Below are 23,922 nucleotides of genomic sequence, written 5' to 3'. Positions count from 1 at the left end.
ATACATTATCATGGATATAGAATATATACACTAATTACATACATGATCATGGATATAGAATATATACACTAATTACATACATGATCATGGATATAGAATATATACACTAATTACATACATGATCATGGATATAGAATATATACACTAATTACATACATGGTCATGGATATAGAATATATACACTAATTACATATGATCATGTACTTAGAATAGATACACTAATTACATACATGATCATGGATATAGAATATATACACTAATTACATACATGATCATGGATATAGAATAGAAAATATATATTTGTTCCTACTTTTTGTCTACTGCCTTTTTTTGCTATGCAAGTAGAAAACTGCAAAATAACTTGCAAATTTGGCAACACTTGTTATTCTTAGATTGAAAAACACTCAATAAAAGATGCCAGACAGAAAGCTATTTATTTAAATTATTGGTGGAAGAAAAATTTATTATGGAGCTAAAACCATTAGCTTGAAACATTAAACATTCTTACATGAACATGCTACATAAGCATTATTTTGTTGAAGTTATTATATGACAGGATCTTTTCTGAGTTTCATTTGTTTCAAGCACTATTGCGCAATCACAGTAATATACTGAGCATGGTCATTATATTTTATAGAGGGGAAATTAGGGTTAAGAATGGCTACCACACTGAGGTGTTTTCGTACCTCGCATAATTTTGCATGCAAATGAATATGAAAACCAGTCACAACAGCAGCTTGGCATTTATTGAGATGACTCATGTACTGAAGGCAGCTCTGCAGAGTGGTCACTATCTGACACAGCCACAAAGTCATAACATCTGATTTGAAACCTAACCGTAACCCTACCTTAACCACATTGCTAACCCTAGTGCTTAACCTTAACCTTAAAATAAGACCAAAAAGCTAATTTTCATTTTCATAAATTTTTACAATTATCATCAATCTTGACTTTGCATTTGGTCCTTCTAGCAGAAACCGCTCAGTCATGCCTCCATGGCAAAACTCATGCCAATGAATGTAAACCTGCATCACAACATGACAAAGAACAGCCACACCTACAGTATACCCATACTGCTGTACTTCTTTCAACACCACATAGTCTTGTTTTTCAGTGTGTTTTCTTGCTAGAGGGCCGTGTCAGTAGCACAGAATATATATTTGCTGAACATTGCCTTTATGTGGTAAGTATCAGCATATTTTGTTTAAACGTTTCAGTGTGGACTCATTTTGATTTGATTTGATTTGATTTGATTTAAAGGAAAGACATGTAATAACTTCAATTTCCTCATGTGATAGGTTAGGACTGCTATAAGAGTAAGGAAACAAATCAGTCATTTTTAAGAGATTTGCAACTTCATGTTGTGTGAGTATAAAAATATATTTTTGTTTTATATGTAAGTAGCAACATTAATTTAATTATGTATGATTAGGGTTAAGCTTGGGCTAAATTGATTCAGATTTGGATTCATATCTTATAAGGTGATACTTAAATGCTAAAATTCCTGCAAATTAGATAAGCAAAAGTGAGTAATGTAAGAGATTTGCAACTTTGGTTGCATTCGTAAATTCACTCTATATTGTCAGATTGCGCTCGGAGTGTGCTCTGGGTGTTTGTAAATTTAGAGCATTGTCTGATTGTCTGTTTGTAAATTCAGAGCATTATGCTCTCTGAGTTGATCCGAGCGTTCTGACCTCACAACAGCAGTCAAGCACACAAGCTAACTGTCTAAAGTTGGTAAAACTTGCTAGTTGCTTATAGACACAAATAGGAGAACACTGCACTCTGAACATTTTACTCGCACTTGTAGAGCTGCTAGGGTGTTTTCATGTTATGAAAAGGGCTTGTGACTGTAACTGTGTTACTGGCAACAATTTAATTCAATTTTATAGTAGATGTTTACCAACACCTGTCATAACAACCAAGTGTAGGGCGTTCGTAAATTCTTCAATTTAAAAAAATTCACTGAGTAGCATGGTCCTCCTCTAAGGACCCTTATCTCTGTTTTCATCACCATAATCAGTGAATTTATTATCTCTGTTTTCATCACCATAATCAGTGAATTTCTTATCTCTGTTTTCATCACCATAATCAGTGAATTTATTATCTCTGTTTTCATCACCATAATCAGTTAATTTATTATCTCTGTTTTCATCACCATAATCAGTGAATTTCTTATCTCTGTTTTCATCACCATAATCAGTGAATTTCTTATCTCTGTTTTCATCACCATAATCAGTGAATTTATTATCTCTGTTTTCATCACCATAATCAGTGAATTTATTATCTCTGTTTTCATCACCATAATCAGTGAATTTATTATCTCTGTTTTCATCACCATAATCAGTGAATTTATTATCTCTGTTTTCATCACCATAATCAGTGAATTTATTATCTCTGTTTTCATCACCATAATCAGTGAATTTATTATCTCTGTTTTCATCACCATAATCAGTGAATTTATTATCTCTGTTTTCATCACCATAATCAGTGAATTTATTATCTCTGTTTTCATCACCATAATCAGTGAATTTCTTATCTCTGTTTTCATCACCATAATCAGTGAATTTATTATCTCTGTTTTCATCACCATAATCAGTGAATTTATTGTCTCTGTTTTCATCACCATAATCAGTGAATTTATTATCTCTGTTTTCATCACCATAATCAGTGAATTTATTATCTCTGTTTTCATCACCATAATCAGTGAATTTATTATCTCTGTTTTCATCACCATAATCAGTGAATTTATTATCTCTGTTTTCATCACCATAATCAGTGAATTTATTATCTCTGTTTTCATCACCATAATCAGTGAATTTATTATCTCTGTTTTCATCACCATAATCAGTGAATTTATTATCTCTGTTTTCATCACCATAATCAGTGAATTTCTTTTTTCTTTTTCAGTCTAAGCCCCGGACGGTGTCAAATCATGCCTACCCAAGGTACATGAAATGCTAAGACGCACATTACTTCAGTTGAGGATTAATATGTCTATAATAACTTCTTGTTGTCCAATGTATATTATATTTACATAAATGGTATACAGCCTACCATGAAGGAAATACTGACTTCTTGGACAGATAATGGATCTGCTTGAACATTGAGTGATTGTGATTCTCTCTCAGGCCACAAAAGAGGGTCTGATGACCCCTCTACTTCAAATGATCAGGGCAGGGAAGGTAATAAACGCCTTTGTGCCATAGCAAAGGGAACTGCAGCAACACCTACCCCCGGTAAGATATATTCGTTATAATAGCTACTTTAAGAAACAAGCAGTAAACCCGATGTTAAAAAGTATACCACAGCGTAATACAATTATTACATTGTAAACTCATTGTTTGTCCACCTCGTGTGTGTGTGTGTGTGTGTGTGTGTGTGTGTGTGTGTGTGTGTGTGTGTGTGTGTGTGTGTGTGTGTGTGTGTGTGTGTGTGTGTAGAGATGGATGTCATCAAAGTGGCCAAAGAGGGCCTTGGAAAAGTCCTTAGCAGACTAGACAAGGTGTCACCTCCATATGCAAACATGGATTTCATTGGTTATTTAAGGTAAGTGTACTTATATTATTCAAAAAGTTGGTACATCAAGTCAGGACTGACACTGGATTACTGGTAGGCAAAGTGTTCCCATTGAGATCACAAAGGTGAATATCTCCCAAAAGTGCAGAGTTTGAATCCCTGCGTATAGCAATGAAAACTGATTGTCATTCACTTAGCAAGCCACCATGCATGAAATGATGCAGTGTGAATCTGCAGGTAAAGCTAACGAACTAGGTCTAATGTTAGCCCAAGTCAGGCATTTCCTCATCATCTCATTTACAGTATACAGAGTCAAAGAGAGTCAGTCTGGCATTGTTCTCCAGAAAGTAGTGGCTCACAACTTTCTCCAACTGAACTTTGTCGATCGTACCAGTTAAATTTAGGGCAGCAATGTTGTTGAGAGCTAAAGCAACACTTTTGCCGTTGTCAATAGTTATAGCTTTTAAAAAATATGGTAGCAAATCTGATCTATTCACTGACCTGGGAAGCCCCTATTCTGTTAAAGACAGAAGCCTGTGACATGTCAGACCATATAGAACTCATCTCTTGGCATGTCTAGGTACACCATTATCTCAGCCAATCATGGCAACCCAGGAAGAATCCTGTCTTTCTCCCTTTTTACAGTTGAAGTCAGAAGTTTACATACACCTTAGCCAAGTACATTTATTCACAATTCCTGACATTTAATCCAAGTAAAAATTCCCTGTCTTACGTCAGTTAGGATCACCACTTTATTTTAAGAATGTGAAATGTCAGAATAGTAGTAGAGAGAATGCTTTATTTCAGCTTTTATTTCTTTCATCACATTCCCAGTGGGTCAGAAGTTCACATACACTCAATTAGCATTTGGTAGCATTGCCTTTAAATTGTGTAACTTGGGTCAAATGTTTCAGGTAGTCTTCCACAAGCTTTTCACAAGTTACAGTGGGGCAAAAAAAGTATTTAGTCAGCCACCAATTGTGCAAGTTTTCCCACTTAAAAATATGAGAGAGGCCTGTCATTTTCACCATAGGTACACTTCAACTATGACAGTCAAAATGAGAGAAAAAATCCTGAAAATCACATTGTAGGATTTTTAATGAATTTATTTGCAAATTATGGTGGAAAATAAGTATTTGGTCACCTACAAACAAGCAAGATTTCTGGCTCTCACAGATCTTCTTTAAGAGACTCCTCTGTCCTCCACTCGTTACCTGTATTAATGGCACCTGTTTGAACTTGTTATCAGTATAAAAGACACCTGTCCACAACCTCAAACAGTCACACTCCAAACTCCACTATGGCCAAGATCAAAGAGCTGTCAAAGGACACCAGAAACAAAATTGTAGACCTGCACCAGGCTGGGAAGACTGAATCTGCAATAGGTAAGCAGCTTGGTTTGAAGAAATCAACTGTGGGAGCAATTATTAGGAAATGAAAGACATATAAGACCACTGATAATCTCCCTCGATCTGGGGCTCCACGCAAGATCTCACCCCATGGGGTCAAAATGATCACAAGAACGGTGAGCAAAAATCCCAGAACCACACGGGGGGACCTAGTGAATGATCTGCAGAGAGCTGGGACCAAAGTAACAAAGCCTACCATCAGTAACACACTACGCCGCCAGGGACTCAAATCCTGCAGTGCCAGATGCGTCCCCCTGCCTCAGCCAGTACATGTCCAGGCCCATCTGAAGTTTGCTAGAGAGAATTTGGATGATCCAGAAGAAGATTGGGAGAATGTCATATGGTCAGATGAAACCAAAATATAACTTTTTGGTAAAAACTCAACTCGTCGTGTTTGGAGGACAAAGAATGCTGAGTTGCATCCAAAGAACACCATACCTACTGTGAAGCATGGGGGTGGAAACATCATGCTTTGGGAATGTTTTTCTGCAAAGGGACCAGGACGACTGATCCGTGTAAAGGGAAGAATGAATGGGGCCATGTATCGTGAGATTTTGAGTGAAAACCTCCTTCCATCAGCAAGGGCATTGAAGATGAAACGTGGCTGGGTCTTTCAGCATGACAATGATCCCAAACAAGAAGCATTTCAAGGTCCTGGAGTGGCCTAGCCAGTCTCCAGATCTCAACCCCATAGGAAATCTTTGGAGGGAGTTGAAAGTCTGTGTTGCCCAGCAACAGCCCCAAAACATCACTGCTCTGGAGGAGATCTGCATGGAGGAATGGGCCAAAATACCAGCAACAGTGTGTGAAAACCTTGTGAAGACTTGCAGAAAACGTTTGACCTCTGTCATTGCCAACAAAGGGTATATAACAAAGTATTGAGATAAACTTTTGTTATTGACCAAATACTTATTTTCCACCATAATTTGCAAATCAATTCATAAAAAATCCTACAATGTGATTTCTGGATTTTGTTTTCTCATTTTGTCTGTCATAGTTGAAGTGTACCTATGATGAAAATTACAGGCCTCTCTCATCTTTTTAAGTGGGAGAACTTGCACAATTGGTGGCTGACAAAGTACTTTTTTGCCCAACTGTAGGTGAATTTTGGCCCATGCCTCCTGACAGACCTGGTGTGACTGAGTCAGGTTTGTAGGCCTCCTTGCTCGCACACGCTTTTTCAGTTCTGCCCACACATTTTCTATGGGATTGAGGTCAGGGCTTTGTGATGACCACTCCAATACCTTGAGTTTGTTGTCCTTAAGCCTTTTTGCCACAACTTTGGAAGTATGCTTGGTCATTGTCCATTTGGAAGACCCATTTGTAACCAAGCTTTAAGTTCCTGACACCTGACTGATGCATCATTTCCCTCCCTCACGATGCCATTTATTTTGTGAAGTGCAACAGTCCGTCCTGCAGCAAAGCACCCCCACAACATGATGCTGCCACCCCCGTGCTTCACGGTTGGGATGGTGTTCTTCGGCTTGCAAGCCTCCCCCTTTTCCCTCCAAACATAACGATGGTCATTATGGCCAAACCGTTCTATTTTTGTTTCATCAGACCAGAGGACATTTCTCCAAAAAGTAAAATCTTTGTCCCCATGTGCAGTTGCGAACCGTAGTTTAGCTTTGTTATGGCGGTTTTGGAGCAGTGGCTTCTTCCTTGCCAAGCGGCCTTTCAGGTTATGTCGATATAGGACTTGTTTTACTGTGGATATAGATACTTTTGTACCTGTTTCCTCCAGCATCTTTATAATGTCCTTTGCTGTTGTTCTGGGAATGATTTGGACTTTTCGCACCAAAGTACGATCATCTCTAGGAGACAGAATGCGTCTCCTTCCTGAGCGGTATGACGGCTGCGTGGTCCCATGGTGTTTATACTTGCATAATATTGTTTGTACAGATGAAAGTGGTACCTTCAGGTGTTTGGAAATGTGGATGAACCAGACTTGTGGAAGTCTCCATTTTTTTGGCTGATTTCTTTTGATTTTCCCATGATGTCAAGCATAGAGGCACTGAGTTTGAAGGTAGGCCTTGAAATACATCCACAGGTACACCTCCAATTGACTCAAATGTTGTCAATTAGCCTATCAGAAGCTTCTAAAGCCATGACATAATTTTCTGGAATTTTCTAAGCTATTTAAAGGCATTGTCAACTTAGTGTATGTAAACTTCTGACCCACTGGAATTGAGATACAGTGATTTATAAGTGAAATCTGTAAACAATTGTTGAAAAAATTCCTTGTGTCATGCACGTAGATGTCCTAACCCGACTTGCCAAAACTATAGTTTGTTAACAAGAAATTTGTGGAGTGGTTGAAAAACCAGTTTAAAAAAAAGTCCTTCACTTAACTAGTCAGTTAAGAACCAAATTTTGTTTTCAATGATGATCTAGAAACAGTGGGTTAAATGCCTTGTTCAGGGGCAGAACGACAGCTTTTTACCTTGTCAACTCGGGGAGTTGATCTTGCAGCCTTTCGGTTACTAGTCCAAAGCTCTAACCACTAGGGTACCTGCCGCCCCAATGACTCCAACCTAAGTGTATGTAAACTTCCGACTTCAGCTGAAGCTTAGTTGTTTCTTTTGGTAATCTAGGCTCGTAATTTAACACCTTTAATCAAATGTACAGATCACTTGCATGTATTTTAAAAATGTATTTTGAAGCGTCCCTCCTGTGAAATGGGAACTAGCATCAAACGCCCACCTTCCTGAATCCCGTCACATTTTGTGCAATTGTTCCGCTGAAAAATGTAACTCTATTCTCAGAAACTTTATTTAGCGTAAATTGGAATTAGCCTGCCCTGAAGCAGGTAGAGTAAGAACTTTAGGATTCATTGTCATAGAAATGTACCTGGCTAAAAGGTGAGCCACAGTATCAACGGTTATCCCAATTTGAATTCAGAGTTGACAAAAGTTAGCTTGCTAACTCCTCTATCTCACTTCGTAGTACACCCCTCTGCTTTCTACTGTTTATGTATAGATAGACCTCAAGTCAATTCATTGCATTTTTAGTGTGACATTGCTTTTCTGTGCTTCACTCTTTACAGGAACAAAATCTCAGCTTTGGAGGCTATCATTGACGACAAAGTTGTTGTTGGTGTATTTGGGAGGTCAGGAGCTGGCAAGAGCTCACTGATGAATGCCATTTTGGGGGTGAAGACCTTGCTGCCCTCAGGGACTGTTGGCGCATGCACATCAGTCATCATCCAGGTGGAGGCCAATATGACTGACTCCAACTACGTGGCAGAGATTGACTTCATTTCTAAAGAGGTGATTTTAGCAATGTTGATAAACCTCAAGTGTGAATTTCATTAGAATATAGATTTTTTTTCATTTTAAGGGTTCAATCTGTAAGTCATCTAGGCACCACGTTTTGGCACCATGCAAATATAATCACATTTACTTTTTTTGTATTTTAGCACAGGGTTTCCCAAACAATATTATACAGAGAAACTTACAATTAATGCATTTATCCTAAAATAGCTACAGTGGGGCAAAAGTTATTTAGTCAGCCACCAATTGTGCAAGTTCTCCCACTTAAAAAGATGAGAGAGGCCTGTAATTTTCATCATAGGTACACTTCAACTATGACAGACAAAATGAGAGAGAAAAAATCCAGAAAATCACATTGTAGGATTTTTCATGAATTTATTTGGAAAATAAGTATTTGGTCAATAACAAAAGTTTATCTCAATACTTTGTTATATACCCTTTGTTGGCAATGACAGAGGTCAAACGTTTTCTGTAAGTCTTCACAAGGTATTTTGGCCCATTCCTCCATGCAGATCTCCTCTAGAGCAGTGATGTTTTGGGCTGTTGCTGGGCAACACAGACTTTCAATTTCCTCCAAAGATTTTCTATGGGGTTGAGATCTGGAGACTGGCTAGGCCACTCCAGGACCTTGAAATGCTTCTTACGAAGCCACTCCTTCGTTGCCCGGGCGGTGTGTTTGGGATCATTGTCATGCTGAAAGACCCAGCCACGTTTCATCTTCAATGCCCTTGCTGATGGAAGGAGGTTTTCACTCAAAATCGCACGATACATGGCCCCATTCATTCTTCCCTTTCCTTGGATCAATTGTCCTGGTCCCTTTGCAGAAAAACAGCCCCAAAGCATGATGTTTCCACCCCCATGCTTCACAGTAGGTATGGTGTTCTTTGGATGCAACTCAGCATTCTTTGTCCTCCAAACACGAGGAGTTGAGTTTTTCCCAAAAAGTTATATTTTGGTTTCATCTGACCATATGACATTCTCCCAATCTTCTTCTGGATCATCCAAATGCTCTCTAGCAAACTTCAGACGGGCCTGTACATGTACTGACTTAAGCAGGGGGACACGTCTGGCACTGCAGGATTTTAGTCCCTGGCGGCGTAGTGTGTTACTGATGGTAGGCTTTGTTACTTTGGACCCAGCTCTCTGCAGGTCATTCACTAGGTCCCCCCGTGTGGTTCTGGGATTTTTGCTCACCGTTCTTGTGATCATTTTGAGCCCACGGGGTGAGATCTTGCGTGGAGCCCCAGATCAAGGGAGATTATCAGTGGTCTTGTATCTCTTCCATTTCCTAATAATTGCTCCCACAGTTGATTTCTTCAAACCAAGCTGCTTACCTATTGCAGATTCAGTCTTCCCTGCCTGGTGCAGGTCTACAATTTTGTTTCTGGTGTCCTTTGACAGCTCTTTGGTCTTGGCCATAGTGGAGTTTGGAGTGTGACTGTTTGAGGTTGTGGACAGGTGTCTTTTACACTGATAACAAGTTAAAACAGGTGCCATTAATATAGGTAACGAGTGGAGGACAGAGGAGCCTCTTAAAGGTCTGTGAGAGACAGAAATCTTGCTTGTTTGTAGGTGACCAAATGCTTATTTTCCACCATGATTTGCAATAAATTCATAAAAAAAATCCTACAATGTGATTTTCTGGATTTTTTTTCTCTCATTTTGTCTGTCATAGTTGAAGTGTACCTATGATGAAAATTACAGGCCTCTCTCATCTTTTTAAGTGGGAGAACTTGCACAATTGGTGGCTGACTAAATACTTTTATGCCCCACTGTAGGTGAGACAACAACACATCACAGTTGTATCAAGTACATTTACCTCAACAAAGTAGTTATAATTTATGAATTATAATATGTGAGTAATGAAACATTTGATCCATCATATAATATATTCAGTAAAATAATAATGTTAGACTTTTTTTAGGAATGGGAGAAGGAGCTGGAATCACTTTTGAAAATCAAAGAAATGGATGGTGAGGAGAAAGATAAAAGGATGGTGAATATGGCGAACAGTAAAATCCAGGCATTGTACGGAGAAGATGCAGTCGGGAAAAGCTTTGATGAACTGAAGTCACTGGAGTCAGAGACATTCAGCGACATCCCAGAGTTTCTCTCATCAACTAGGAAAATCCTGTCATTTGACACAGTAAGTCATTTTAAGCCTCTTTTATAAGGGTATTTTTTGCTGTCTGATATCCAATTTGAGTCCAAATTATTCCCATTTTATCTCCTGAACTTCACGGACATCATGACATACAACATGAAATGCATAATAGCCATCAATGTTTAAATATACCAGAAAGTTGTAAAGGGGCAGAGTGTGACTAAAGAATAATATTACATTATTTGACAGGCCACAAAGTTCTCTACAGAGATCGCCTGCTACATACGAAGCAAAAGAAAGATACATGGGAATCAATCTAACTCATCTCAGATACACTACTGGCCACTTGTGAAGTATGTGACCATCAAGATGCCAAACTCCAAGGATCTTCTGGAACACATTGTGCTGGTGGATCTTCCAGGAACTGGAGACTGCAACAAGGCCAGAGATGAGATGTGGGAATCGGTAATCATTTACTTTTGTGATAATTTCTGAATGCATTTACAGTAGGTCTCAATTCAGGTGCAATGTCATATGTGGTATCTGTGGTTTAATCAGAGAATGTTTTTGGTTAGGCCTCCCTTACCAAAATGAAGTACATTTTATATTGTCAGTTCCCGGTTTTCAAACTAAAAGCAAAGAAATGTACTTGTATTTTATGATTATATCACTTTCAAATAGTAAACATGCATCAGTTTATATAGAGGTCCAAACTCAAATTATTGGCAGCCTTGATAAAGATGAGTAAAAAACATTGTTTAAAATAAATAATTCAAATACTGAGCTATATTGTATGCTCAAAAAAGTTGCAAATTCTATTATTTTATACTATTCAATACAATTGCCCAGAGAAAGAGATGTTGTTTACAGGTGGCTATTGATCAGACTTTTCTCAGACCTTTTTATCTCCGGATTACAGATCCCAAAGCTTCTTCTCATGTGCAGAAAAAGGTCAGGGCAAAAATGTATTGGCGCCTCTGTTTTCAATACCTTTCAATACCTCACCATGCGAGGATAATTGAGTCTTTTTCCCCAAAAAATTGAGATTGGAGAACACATTGGGATAGGTCTTAGACCATTTCTCCATACAAAATATTTTCAGATTCTTGATATCCTTCACCTGCGCTTATGGACTGCCCTCTTCATTTCAAACCACAGGTTTTCAATGAGGTTAAAGTCCGGAGACTGAGATGGCCATTTAATTTTTTTTTATTTTGTCGTCAATTAACCATTTCTTTGTGGTTTCTGATTTCTGCTTTGGGTTATTGTCTTGCTGGGATCCACTTGCATCTAAGTTTTAGCCTCCTGGCAGAGGCAACCAGGTTTTTGTTTAAAATGTCCTGGTACTGGCTAAAGTTCATGATGCTGTTGACCTTAACAAGGGCCTCAGGAACAGTTGAAGCAAAATAGCACCTTAAATGTGAATCACATTTTATTTGGATTACCGCAGTTTGGGAATACCTGCTCTATGGGATTGGTGACCATACACGGGACGGTTGAGCTAACGTGCGCTAATGGGATTAGCATGAGGTTGTAAGTAACAAGTACATTTCCCAGGACATAGACATACAGTGGGGAGAACAAGTATTTGATACACTGCTGATTTTGCAGGTTTTCCAACTTACAAAGCATGTAGTGGTCTGTAATTTTTATCATAGGTACACTTCAACTGTGAGAGACGGAATCTAAAACAAAAATCCAGAAAATCACATTGTATGATTTTTAAGTAATTAATTTGCATCTCGCCGTTAAGATACTGATGCCCTTTGCAACCACGTATCTATGTGAGAGTGGATTCTCGGTCCTAAAAACTAAATACAGGCAAAAACTGTGTTTGGAAAATGATTTAAGACTGAGACTTTGTAACCCTGCCACACACACACTATAAGATACATTTATTAAACATATGAATAAGTGTGAGTTGTCACAACTCACATTTATTAAACATAAGAATGAGTGTATCTTATAGTGTGTGTGTGTGTGGGGGGCAGGATTACAATCATGGCAAAAAACAACATTTGAGGGTATGCTGACTCTGGTGCTTGAGCGGGGATGCAGCTGGAGGTTGAATGTTTGAGGGGCACGGGACTATAAAAGGTTTGGGAACCACTGCCATAGAGGATAACATCAAAGGTCCAACAAAACATTTTACAGTAGGTATGGGATTCTTTTCTGCTTATGCAGAACCCTACAAATCAGAACCTCAAAAAGCAAAAATAACAAACTATTTATTTTAAGAATACATTCTAGCACTTCTTGCATTCAAGCTAAATTATGCATTTAACGTACTGAGAGCGGACCAAGTAATTGGGCGTCACTCTAAAGCGGAAAGGTGGAATAAACGAGTCAGGAGTAGGTTTTCTTGAACACAGTTCTCTATTGAGGGCATTTGGTCAACACAAACACTCCAACATAATCAATGAAAATCTTCCAAGGAAAAACATACATCTTCTTCTCCAGATGAAACAGGAACACAATAGGATTATCTTTAAACTACAACAAAAGTCACAGGATTGTCACCGTTTTAGTGGTTCTTCCTGGATAGCTCCTCTGTCTCGGTGGCCATGTTCCAGAGATAGTTTTCCCCTCTCTACTGGTTACATTCTCTCTCTTATAGGGGAAGGAGAATATGTCATTAGTACCGTCAGCTGTGCTTAATTGCCTCTGGTTACCTTGTCTCCCATGCCTTGTTGGGCTACTATCCGTGAGCCCAGCCTGCCCTCTGGTGGTCCTTCCACAGTACACAAAACGTGTGTACTGTTTATTAACAACGTTTTCATAAGAGCTATAAAAACCTACTTCAAAGAAGTGTAGTGTGTATGTGTGCAGGATTTTTCTTTTTTAAATAACGTCACTGTAAACATTACTACAGCGTGTTAGATTGAATTCCAGCATTAGAACCACTGGCAATGAACTCATCATGTACACCTAAAACGTTTCAGCTTGAATGATGACTATATCCAATGTTTTATTTTATTTCAACTGTTACATTTGTTTTAACATTCTAAACAACATTTCTGAACACCATGTTTTTTTTATAGTACATTACTAAGTGCTCCTCTGTGTGGGTCGTGGCTGACATTGACCGGGCCGCAGCGGACAGTGATGCATGGAATATACTGGACAACAGCATCAGTAATATGGGTCCTGGTGGACAGTGTCAGAACATCACCTTCATCTGTACTAAGACAGACATCATCAACCCAGACAATTATATGCGGTGAGACATTTTCATCCTATATTTTGCTACTGCTTTAACAGTTTCATATTGCGATTATTGAAAAAAAATGGTATACAATAACAATGCCTTTGGGAAATCAGACCCCTTGACTTTTTCCACATTGTGTTAGGTTACAGACATATTCAAAAATGTCTAATAAAAATATATATCCTCATCAATCTACACTCAATACCTCATAATGACATAGCAAAAAAAATAAATTTTATCCCAAAAAATGTATAGAACTGAAATATCACATTTATATATGTTTTCAGACCCTTTACTCAGTACTTTGTTGAAGCACCTTTGACAGTGATTACAGCCTCAAGTCTTCTTGAGTTTGACGCTACAGGCTTGGCACACCTGTATTTAGGGAATATCCCCAATTCTTCTCTGAAGATCCTCTCAATCTCTGTCAGGTTGGATGAGAAGCATTGCTGCACAGCTATTTTCAGGTCTCTCCAGAGATGTTCGATTGGGTTCAAGTCCGGGCTCTGGCTGGCCTCTCAAGGACATTCAGAAACTTGTCCTGAAGCCTCTCCTGCATTGTATTGGCTGTGTGCTTAGGGTCATTTTACTGTCAGAAGTTGAACCTTCGCCCCAGTCTGAGGTCCGGAGCGCTCTGGATCAGGTTTTCATTAAGGATCTCTCTGTAATTTGCTCCGTTCATCTTTGCCTCATCCTGATGCTTCCACCCCCATGCTTCACCGTAGGGATTGTGCCAGGTTTCCACCAGCTTGACATTCAGGCCAAAGAGTTAAATCTTTGTTTCATCAGACCAGAGAATCTTGTTTCTCATGGTCGGAGATTCTTTAGGTGCCTTTTGGTAAACTCCAAGTGGACTGTCATGTGCCTTTTACTAAGGAGTGGCTTCCGTCTGGCCACCATACCATAAAGGCCTGATTGGTGGAGTGCTCCAGAGATGGTTGTCCTTCTGGAAGGTTCTTCCATCTCCACAGAGGAACTATAGAGCTCTGTCAGAGTGACCATCGGGTTCTTGGTCACCTCCCTTGCTCAGTTTGGCCGGGTGTCCAGCTCTAGGAAGAGTCTTGGTGGTTCAAATCTTCTTCCATTTAAGAATGATGGAGGCCACTGTGTTCTTGGGGGCCTTCAATGCTGCATACATTTTTTCATACACTTCACCGGATCTGTGCCTCGGCACAATCCTGTTTCGGAGCTCTACTGACATTTCCTTCGACTTCATGGCTTGGTTTTTGCTCTGACATGCACTGTCAACTGTGGGACCTAATATAGACAGGTGAGTGCCTTTCTAAATCATGTCCAATCAATTTAATGTATTTACCAAAGGTGGACTCCAATCAAGTTGCTGAAACATCTCAATGATGATCAATGGAAACAGGATGCAGCTGAGCCCAATTTTGAGTCTCATAGCTAAGGGTTGGAATATTTATGTAAATAAGGTATTCTATTTTATACAGGTATTTTAAAACATTTGCAAAAATGTCTAAAAACCTGTTTTTGGTTTGTCATTATGGGGTATTGTGTGTAGATTGCTTTTGATTTGTATTTATTAAAGGCTGTAAATTAACAAAATGTGGAAAAGGTCAAAGGGTCAGAATACTTTCTGAAGGCACTGTAAATACAAAGATATAGACATATTTTCACTGCTTATACATCACTAATTAAGAAAAAAACTAATTTCAGTGAATTGGACGATGAAGACCTTCACATAGAGGTACAGATACACAAAATATAACAAATACTTTGTTTACAGAACTATAAACAAATAGTTGGTTTATAGAGAATTGAATATGTCACTGTATGGATATCTCCCATGGTCTCCTCTTATTTCACATGCAATTAGGACTCTTCTAACTATTCAGAGGAGCAGAAACGTGCATGCATATTGCACCGAAATCAACAAGCCAAGATGGAAATTCAAGAGAATTACAGCAACCCGTATGAAGTAAGATGTTTTATTCTCTATTTTCTTAACCAAATAAGAAACTATAAAGGAACTTCAGACATATAGATTGATTGAAACTAGAAAAAGGTCCAGTTTTAACTTAAATGGATAGTTTCCTTGCCTTGTAGTGTATGGATGAGGTTAGACAGCAATCCAAATGTTTTAGCTTTGTGTCAAAAAACCAATGCAGTTTTTTGTGGTTTATGTCCAAATCCTCCGAAAGTGTCTCAAATTGATTGTGTAGCTCAATAAAGTTACTTTAAGATGATTTGGACATGAAATGCAATCTGTCAGAAGAAAATGGTGTTCTCTTGAATTAGAAGAATATAACATCCATTAAAATGGCATTAGCGTTCTTAGACCGGAAGTTCATTGAACAGGGAAATGCGATTTGGTATTCCTCAAAAACTTGGAAATGTCTCTGAAGTAACTCCAAACGAACCAGTTTAGCTGCTTCAGCAATGATTGACTGATGAGTGATTGATAATTATATTGATGTATTGTTTTTCTTTTGTCATCTTTTGTCACATACATTCAGGCTATTGATGAAATGCAGGTGTTTACAGTTAGTTCTCAAGAATTCCAGAAGGATAACAACTGCATTCTGAGACAAGAAGAGACAGGTATGATCACTTGCATTATTGTGCAACAAAACCTCCAATAGGAATAGGTGCAAACAGATTGTTAGGTACTGTATAATGAACGTGTATTAGGGTAAGTGTTAGGGTATGGCAGAGGTTAAACATAACCAAACGTAATACAAGTGCCCGGCACAATTTGCAAATACCCTTTGCAAATACCTCTTTGCACCTCATACATTGGAGTTGGAGCTGTTATTATATAATATCCATTATTCTAAAGTCATATTCTCACCCTGAATGTGAATCTAACAACAACTGTCTCTGCTCATACAATTATTGTTTACCTAAAGATCATTTTACATAAACAGAAAGATTAATAAAGACATCTTGTCTTCAGAGATACCTGAGCTGAGAGCTCTGCTGAAAAGCCTGAACGACCAAAGGTCAGAAAAAGTGATGAGAGACTATGTGAATGGAGCGTATGGGATTCTCTCCCTGGTCCACGTGGTAAACCATGAGATCACCAAATCGGTATTGCCTTTAATACATTAGCCTTTTGTGATGAATTTACCCTTGCACCAACTCACTGAATTTACGGATTGGTTTTTCTCTGTTGTGTTTAAGATGGAGACCGAAAAAGAAACATTGCACAAACTTCTAGAACAAAGGCTGGAAGATGAGCTCCAGAACATTGACCAGTTCATGTCAGACATTCACATGGAGTTTGACAAGTGCCTTTCAGCCGGAGTGCTAGAGTCAGAGAAGACATGTGTGACAAGAGCCAAGGAGGAAGTGATAGCACCAGTAAGTCAATGGTACCTTATGCTGGGCCATAAGGTTCTAGCAGGGTTCAATGGAGTTTTACTTCTTCAAACTTGATCTGAGCGCAGTTTATTAAATCTTGTTCTGAGCCCAGATTATTAAATCTTGTTCTGAGCCCAGATTATTCAATCTTGTTCTGAGCGTAATTTATTCAACCTTGTTCTAAATGCAGCTCTTTCTCAAGATCAATGGTCTGTTAATCTGTTAGTATGCTAAATAGTTAAATAGTTAACCAATACCTACCCAAACGATCTACATTGACCGTTTTTGCACTGTCTCTTTTGACTCATAGCATGCACTGCTGTTACTGTTTATTATCTATCATGTTACCTAGTCACTTTATCCCTACCTATATGTATATATCTACCTCAATTACCTCGTACCCCTGCACATTGACATGGTACTGGTACCCCATGTACAGTTGAAGTCGGAAGTTTACATACACCTTAGCCAAATACATTTAAACTCAGTTTTTCACAATTCCTGACATTTAATCCAAGTAAAAATTCCCTGTCTTAGGTCAGTTAGGGTGACCACTTTATTTTAAGAATGTGAAATGTCAGAATAATAGTAGAGCGAATTATTTATTTTAGCTTTTATTTCTTTCATCACATTCCCAGTGGGTCAGAAGTTCACATACACTCAATTAGCATTTGGTAGCATTGCCTTTAAATTGTTTAACTTGGGTCAAATGTTTTGGGTAGCCTTCCACAAGCTTCCCACAATAAGTTGGGTGAATTTTGGCCCATTCCTCCTGACAGAGCTGGTGTAACTGAGTCAGGTTTGTAGGCCTCCTTGCTCACACACGCTTTTTCAGTTCTGCCAACAGATTTTCTATAGAATTGAGGTCAGGACTTTGTGATGGCAACTCCAATACCTTGACTTTGTTGTCCTTAAGCCATTTTGCCACAACTTTGGAAGTATGCTTGGGGTCATTGTCCCATTTGCGACCAAGCTTTAACTTCCTGACTGATGTCTTGAGATGTTGCTTCAATATATTCACATAATTTTCCTCCCTCATTATGCCATCTATTTTGTGAAGTGCACCAGTCCCTCCTGCAGCAAAGCACCCCCACAACATGATTCTGCTACCCCCGTGCTTCACAGTTGGGATTGTGTTCTCCGGCTTGGTCATTATGGCCAAACAGTTCTATTTTTGTTTCATCAGACCAGAGGACATTTCTACAAAAAGTACGATCTTTGTCCCCTTGTGCAGTTGCAAACCATAGTCTGGCTTTTTTATTGCGGTTTTGGAGCAGTGGCTTCTTCCTTGCTGAGCAGCCTTTCAGGTTATGTCGATATAGGACTCGTTTTACTGTGGATATAGATACTTTTGTACCTGTTTCCTCCAGCATCTTCACAAGGTCCTTTGCTGTTGTTCTGGGATTGATTTGCACTTTCGCACCAAAGTACGATCATCTCTAGGAGACAGAACACGTTTCCTTACTGAGCGGTTTGACGGCTGCGTGGTCCCATGGTGTTTATACTTGCATACTATTGTTTGTACAGATGAATGTGGTACCTTCAGGAAATTGCTCCCAAGGATGAACCAGACTTGTGGAGGTCTACCATTTTTTTCTGAGGTCTTGGCTGATTTCTTTTGATTTTCCCATGATGTCAAGCAAAGAGGCACTGAGTTTGAAGGTAGGCCTTGAAATACATCCACAGGTACACCTCCAATTGACTCAAATGTTGTCAATTAGTCTATCAGAAGCTTCTAAAGCCATGACATCATTTTCAGGAATTTTCCAAGCTTTTTAAAGGCACAGTCAACTTAGTGCATGTAAACTGCTGACCCACTGGAATTGTGGTACAGTGAATTATAAGCGAAATAATCTGTCTGTAAACAATTGTTGGAAAAATTCCTTGTGTCATGCACAAAGTAGATGTCCTAACCGACTTGCCAAAACTATAGTTTGTTAACAAGAGTGGTTGAAGTGGAGTGGTTGAAAAACGAGTTTTAATGACTCCAACCTAAGTGTATTTAAACTTCTGACTTCAGCTGTATATAGTGAAGTTATCATTACTGATTGTGTATATATTCCTTGTGTTATTATTTTTCTATTTATTCCTCTCTCTGCATTGTTTGGCCCAGAAGTAAACATTTCACTGTAAGTTTACACCTGTTGTTTACAAAGCATGTGCCAAATTCAATTTGATTTGAACAAATGTGATTGGTTGGATGAAAGCTCACATATGGTCCCTGGTTCGTATATGCCACCCCAAACCCCTAACTCTAAACTTAATTGGAATTACTTGGAAAGCATTTCTTGCCAAAACTTCAACAATCACAATTGTTTCTTCAATGGAGGCAGAGCTGCTCTAAGAACAAGATACAATTAGGAAAACTCTAATCTTTTCTCCAATCTGACAATAGGATGATCATATTTTATGTTTTTTTCAGAAAGGAAAAGGAGGAGGGGGGTACCACCAGACCCTGAGAGCTGTATGCAACGGCCAGGGGTTCTGCAGGTCAACAAATGGAGTAAAAACAAACATGAACGCTTCTCTGAGCAACTCTCTGTGCGATTCCATTAGAAATATATTTTCAAAAACATTCAAGTAAGTTATGTTCTACGTGCCTTCCAGACACATTTATTGGGACACACCACTTGAGTAACATGGTTATCATCATGTCTTCTAGGAAATCTCAGAAATCTATATCTGCAAAGATTGATAGTTTCAGCATCCTCTTAGAGAGCTATGATGAAGAAACCATGTTTCCTCGGCTGGCATTCCTCAAAACTGAGGTTTGTGGAAATACAACTGTGTTATGTACATTTGGTTGGATGTTATCTGTGAAGCTGTATCATAGATGGTACTGTGCTATGCTCTACCTTCCAATTATGGCGGTCTAGTAAAGTGTAATGTTAAGAAGACTAATATTCATAATAGTATTTTGTCTGGTGTCAAAAAGGAACACAAATTGAAAGCAGATCTTAAAAATGAGATCGTCCAGAGGAAGAAGACAATCTACTCTTCACTCACCAAGTCAATCATGACCTCCATGCTCCCCTCCTATATAGGTCAGTCTAACTGTCAGCATTAATCTGTCACTATACAGTGCCTTGCAAAAGTATTCATCCCCTTAGCATTTTTTCTCTATTTTGTTGTATTACAACCTGTAATTTAAATGGATTTTTATTTGGATTTCATGCAATGGACATTCATTCACAAATTAGGCCAAAATGGTGAAGTCAAATGAAAATATATATATATTTCAAAAAATTCTACAAAATTAAAAACGGATAAGTGTTGCGTGCATATGTATTTATCCCCTTCGCTATGAAGCCCCTAAATAAGATCTGGTACAACCAATTACTTTCAGAAGTCACATAATTAGATTGCATACAGGTAGACTTTATTTAAGTGTCTCATGATCTGTCACATGATCTCAGTATATCTACACCTGTTCTGAAAGGCCCCAGAGTCTACAACACCACTAAGCAAGGGGCACCACCAAGCAAGCGGCACCATGAAGACCAAGGAGCTCTCCAAACAGGTCAGGGACAACGTTGTGGAGAAGTGCAGATCAGGGTTGGGATATAAAAAAATATCAAAAACTTTGAACATCCCACGGAGCACCATTAAATCCATTATTAAACAATGGACAGAACATGGCACCACAACAAACCTGCCAAGAGGCGGCCACCCAACAAAACTCACGGACCAGGCAAGGAGGGCATTCATCCGAGAGACAACAAAGAGACCAAAGATAACCCTGAAAGAGCTGCAAAGCTCCACAACGGAGATGTGAGTATCTGTCCATAGGACCACTTTAAGCCGTACACTCCACAGAGGCGGGCTTTATGGAAGAGTGGCAAGAACAAAGCCATTTCTTAAAAAGCTAACACATTTGGTGTACACCAAAAGGCATGTGGAAGAATCCCCAAACATATGAAAGAAAAGGTACTCTTGTCAGATGAGACTAAATTGTAGCTTTTTGGCCATCAAGGAAAATGCTATGTCTGGCGCAAACCCAACTCCTCTCATCACCCCGAGAATACGATCCCCACAGTGAAGCATGGTGGTGGCAGCATCATGCTGTGGGAATGTTTTTCATCGGCAGGGACTGGGAAACTGGTCAGAATTGAAAGAATGATGGATGGCGCTAAATACAGGGAAATTCTGAGGGAAACCTGTTTCAGTCTTCCACAGATTTGAGACTGGGATGGGGGTTCACCTTCCAGCAGGACAATGACCATAAGCATACTGCTAAAGCAACACTCTAGTGGTTTAAGGGGAAACGGAATGTCTTGGAATTGCCTAGTCAAAGCCCAGACCTCAATCCAATTGAGAATCTGTGGTATGACTTAAAGATTGCTGTACACGAGCAGAACCCATCCAACTTGAAGGAGCTGGAGCAGTTTTGCCTTGAAGAATGGGTAAAACTCCCAGTGGCTGGATGTGCCAAGCTTATAGAGACATACCCCAAGAGACTGGCAATACAAGAGACTGGTAGCTGCAAAAGGTGGCGCTACAAAGTATTGACTTTGGGGGAGTGAATAGTTATGCACGCTCAAGTTTCCTGTTTTTTTTTGTCTTATTTCTTGTTTGTTTCACAATAAAAAGTATTTTGCATCTTCAAAGTGGTAGGCATGTTGTGTAAATCAGATGATACAAACACCCAATTTATTTCCAGGTTGTAAGGCAGCAAAATAGGAAAAATGCCAAGGGGTTGAATACTTTCGCAAGCCACTGTAATTCCCTTTAGTATACATGTCAATAGCAATCGTAAAATAATAGTTCTGCAAAATTTGATATTTAGATATTCATTTCCTTAACCCTGAAAACAAGGAATGACTACAATCCACACTTTCGTTTTGTTAGCCATTGCCAGCAAATAATGATTTGGGCATAATATTTAAATCATGCTAAACGGGTGAGATTGGTTTTTAGTCTGAAAAATGCTTAACAAAAAAATAAAGAAATAAAGAAACAAGTTTAACAAAACCAAAGTGTGGATTTCAGTTACAAGGTTCATAGACTGTTTTCAAGGTAAGTAAAAAAAAATATAATATCTAAATATGTCAATCCGCTGAACTGTCCCTTTAAAAATCATTGGATAGAAGTGACCTCTTAACAATGACTTTTTAATAACTTACTTCGTCAACTTTTTCTCTCTGATTTTTAGAGGCTTCAGAAGTACATGGGAAAGGATCCCTAAAGAGAATGCAAGACATACTCGAGAGTCACATTGAGTCATCAAAGAGCACCATGTTCCACGATGCTAAGGGGAAGATGTTGACACTCCTAGCCAAGCTCAGGGTAGGATACTTTTTATGTCACTGTTTCAATTCAATTATTGAAGTGTTAATATTATCACAATTGGTGTTATGCTCGACGCACTCAGTTTTCAACCACAAAACACCAGAAAATAGCCAAAAATAGTGAAACCAGCTCACCTTCCTTTAGAATATTATTTGACTATCAAATTTTCAATGTTTAAAAAAATATACATTTCTTACAGTATTAAACAAGGTTTATAGCGAATCATGTTACAAGTGGCAATAGGGATGCAAGTGTGCATCGTCTCAATTCTCATTTTGCCCAAAACAGTAGCAGACTGGAGTGATCAGTATCAAACACATCAGCGAGTGGCCTCTCCATAAAGGACTTAGGGGATACGTGTTCTTTCAACATAACATTGGCGATGTCTTTTCTTATGTTAACACGTCTGAGGTGCTGCATAACGGGCAGGTCTCTCTCACGGTTTGCTGCTATGATTGGATAGAGTGAATGAACGCAGCTGTTTCTTCGTACAGACAATTCTTCGTAGGCTTTACAATCCTGTGTTACTGGGCAAGTGGGCGTGATTGTAATCCAAACCCAACCCTCATGTATGTAATGAGGACCTCACAAAACTCAGTTTTTGAATATACTGACTTTATTACCAAAATAATCATACTTTTTAATAAATGATGGCACTGGAATAAATGTTTATGACTAATATCAATGCCAAATAGGCCAATTTCAACCAGAAAAGGTGGTTGCATGCAGTTTCCCTTTAACATCATTTTTATTTAACTAGGCATGTCAGTTAAGAACAAATTCTTATTTACAATGACAGCCTACCACAGATGACTCTGGGCCAATTGTGCACTGCCCTATGGGACTCCCGATCATGTGACACAGCCTGGATTTGAACCAGGTACTGCAGTGACAGGCACATGCAGTGCCTTAAACATGAGGCACAAATGTAAATGAATCCCTAATCACATGAAATAAATTATTCTCTTCAGAAATTACTTCCTCAAATCAACCAAATAACTAGGGCTTTACAATGATGGTGAAAACGGATATCTCACCCAAACTACAACATTACATATTGGTTACCCTGTAAGCAGTCTATGGACAAGGTACGACAGCAATCCATGCTTTTGTTTTGCTTACCTGGCCACAGTTTCTAATGTTAACCTTTTAACATTTGTGACACAAAGTACACAAGGACATTAAAGGTTATATATTCATGCCACAACCACTGTACTGTCAAAATGATCAAATACAAAATTAGAAAATGTTTACAAAATGTTTATTATGTCTCCTTTTTACTTCCGTTAGGAACACATTGTGCAGGAGCTAAGGTCTAAACTAAAGGAAGCTGTGAAGCAGTCACTCCACAATGAGCTACCTCTCCCAGGTAAATCAAAGAAACTATGAAAGTATAGTTGCTGATGTTTCCATCTCACATGTATGGTTCAAATACATATATAATGTAACATTCCAGGTTATACATGTACAATTTCCAGCTGAAAATGTAAATTACAATGCCACATGTCAATGCCATACCAGTAGTAGTAAAGGAAGGGAAATCATGTTAGTGAGTGGTTAAAGTAAGTGTTAGGGTAAGGTTAGAAAAACTAAAACAACACAAATCCCCCAAAAGTAATGTATTGTCTTTGTTACAGATATATCTGAGCACTATGAGATAGTGAAGAGCGCCCATGAAAAAATGATGGGTAAACCTATCACAGATGTTGAAGATGAGAAATGGTAAAGACTCACTGCTCCACATAAAACCATACATTTGAAAGTCTGAAACAAAGTAGGTTCAATCTGTAGCACTGA

At 38.7% G+C, this 23,922-nt stretch overlaps 1 protein-coding gene across 1 annotated transcript; it reads left to right on the top strand.

Annotated features, from left to right (window-relative positions):
• Positions 1-1,053: 1,053 nt before the first annotated feature.
• LOC139402059 (nuclear GTPase SLIP-GC-like) lies at positions 1,054-23,847 on the top strand (the record flags this gene model as incomplete). Its single annotated transcript, XM_071146125.1, is given in 19 exon segments — positions 1,054-1,183; positions 2,911-2,948; positions 3,132-3,239; positions 3,444-3,549; positions 7,975-8,197; positions 10,125-10,346; positions 10,554-10,769; positions 13,346-13,524; positions 15,190-15,220; positions 15,350-15,451; positions 15,990-16,074; positions 16,430-16,563; positions 16,657-16,836; positions 19,259-19,416; positions 19,499-19,604; positions 19,772-19,880; positions 21,989-22,122; positions 23,416-23,494; positions 23,763-23,847. Coding segments are annotated over 19 exon segments (2,300 nt in total), but the record flags the coding sequence as incomplete, so codon positions are not given.
• Between the last annotated feature and the right edge of the window lie 75 nt (positions 23,848-23,922).

The sequence above is a fragment of the Oncorhynchus clarkii genome, unplaced genomic scaffold (assembly GCF_045791955.1).
Source record: "Oncorhynchus clarkii lewisi isolate Uvic-CL-2024 unplaced genomic scaffold, UVic_Ocla_1.0 unplaced_contig_572_pilon_pilon, whole genome shotgun sequence".
Taxonomy (NCBI): domain Eukaryota; kingdom Metazoa; phylum Chordata; class Actinopteri; order Salmoniformes; family Salmonidae; genus Oncorhynchus; species Oncorhynchus clarkii.
Note: the sequence above shows the minus strand (reverse complement) of the source record. Positions and strands in the feature narration are given on the sequence as shown.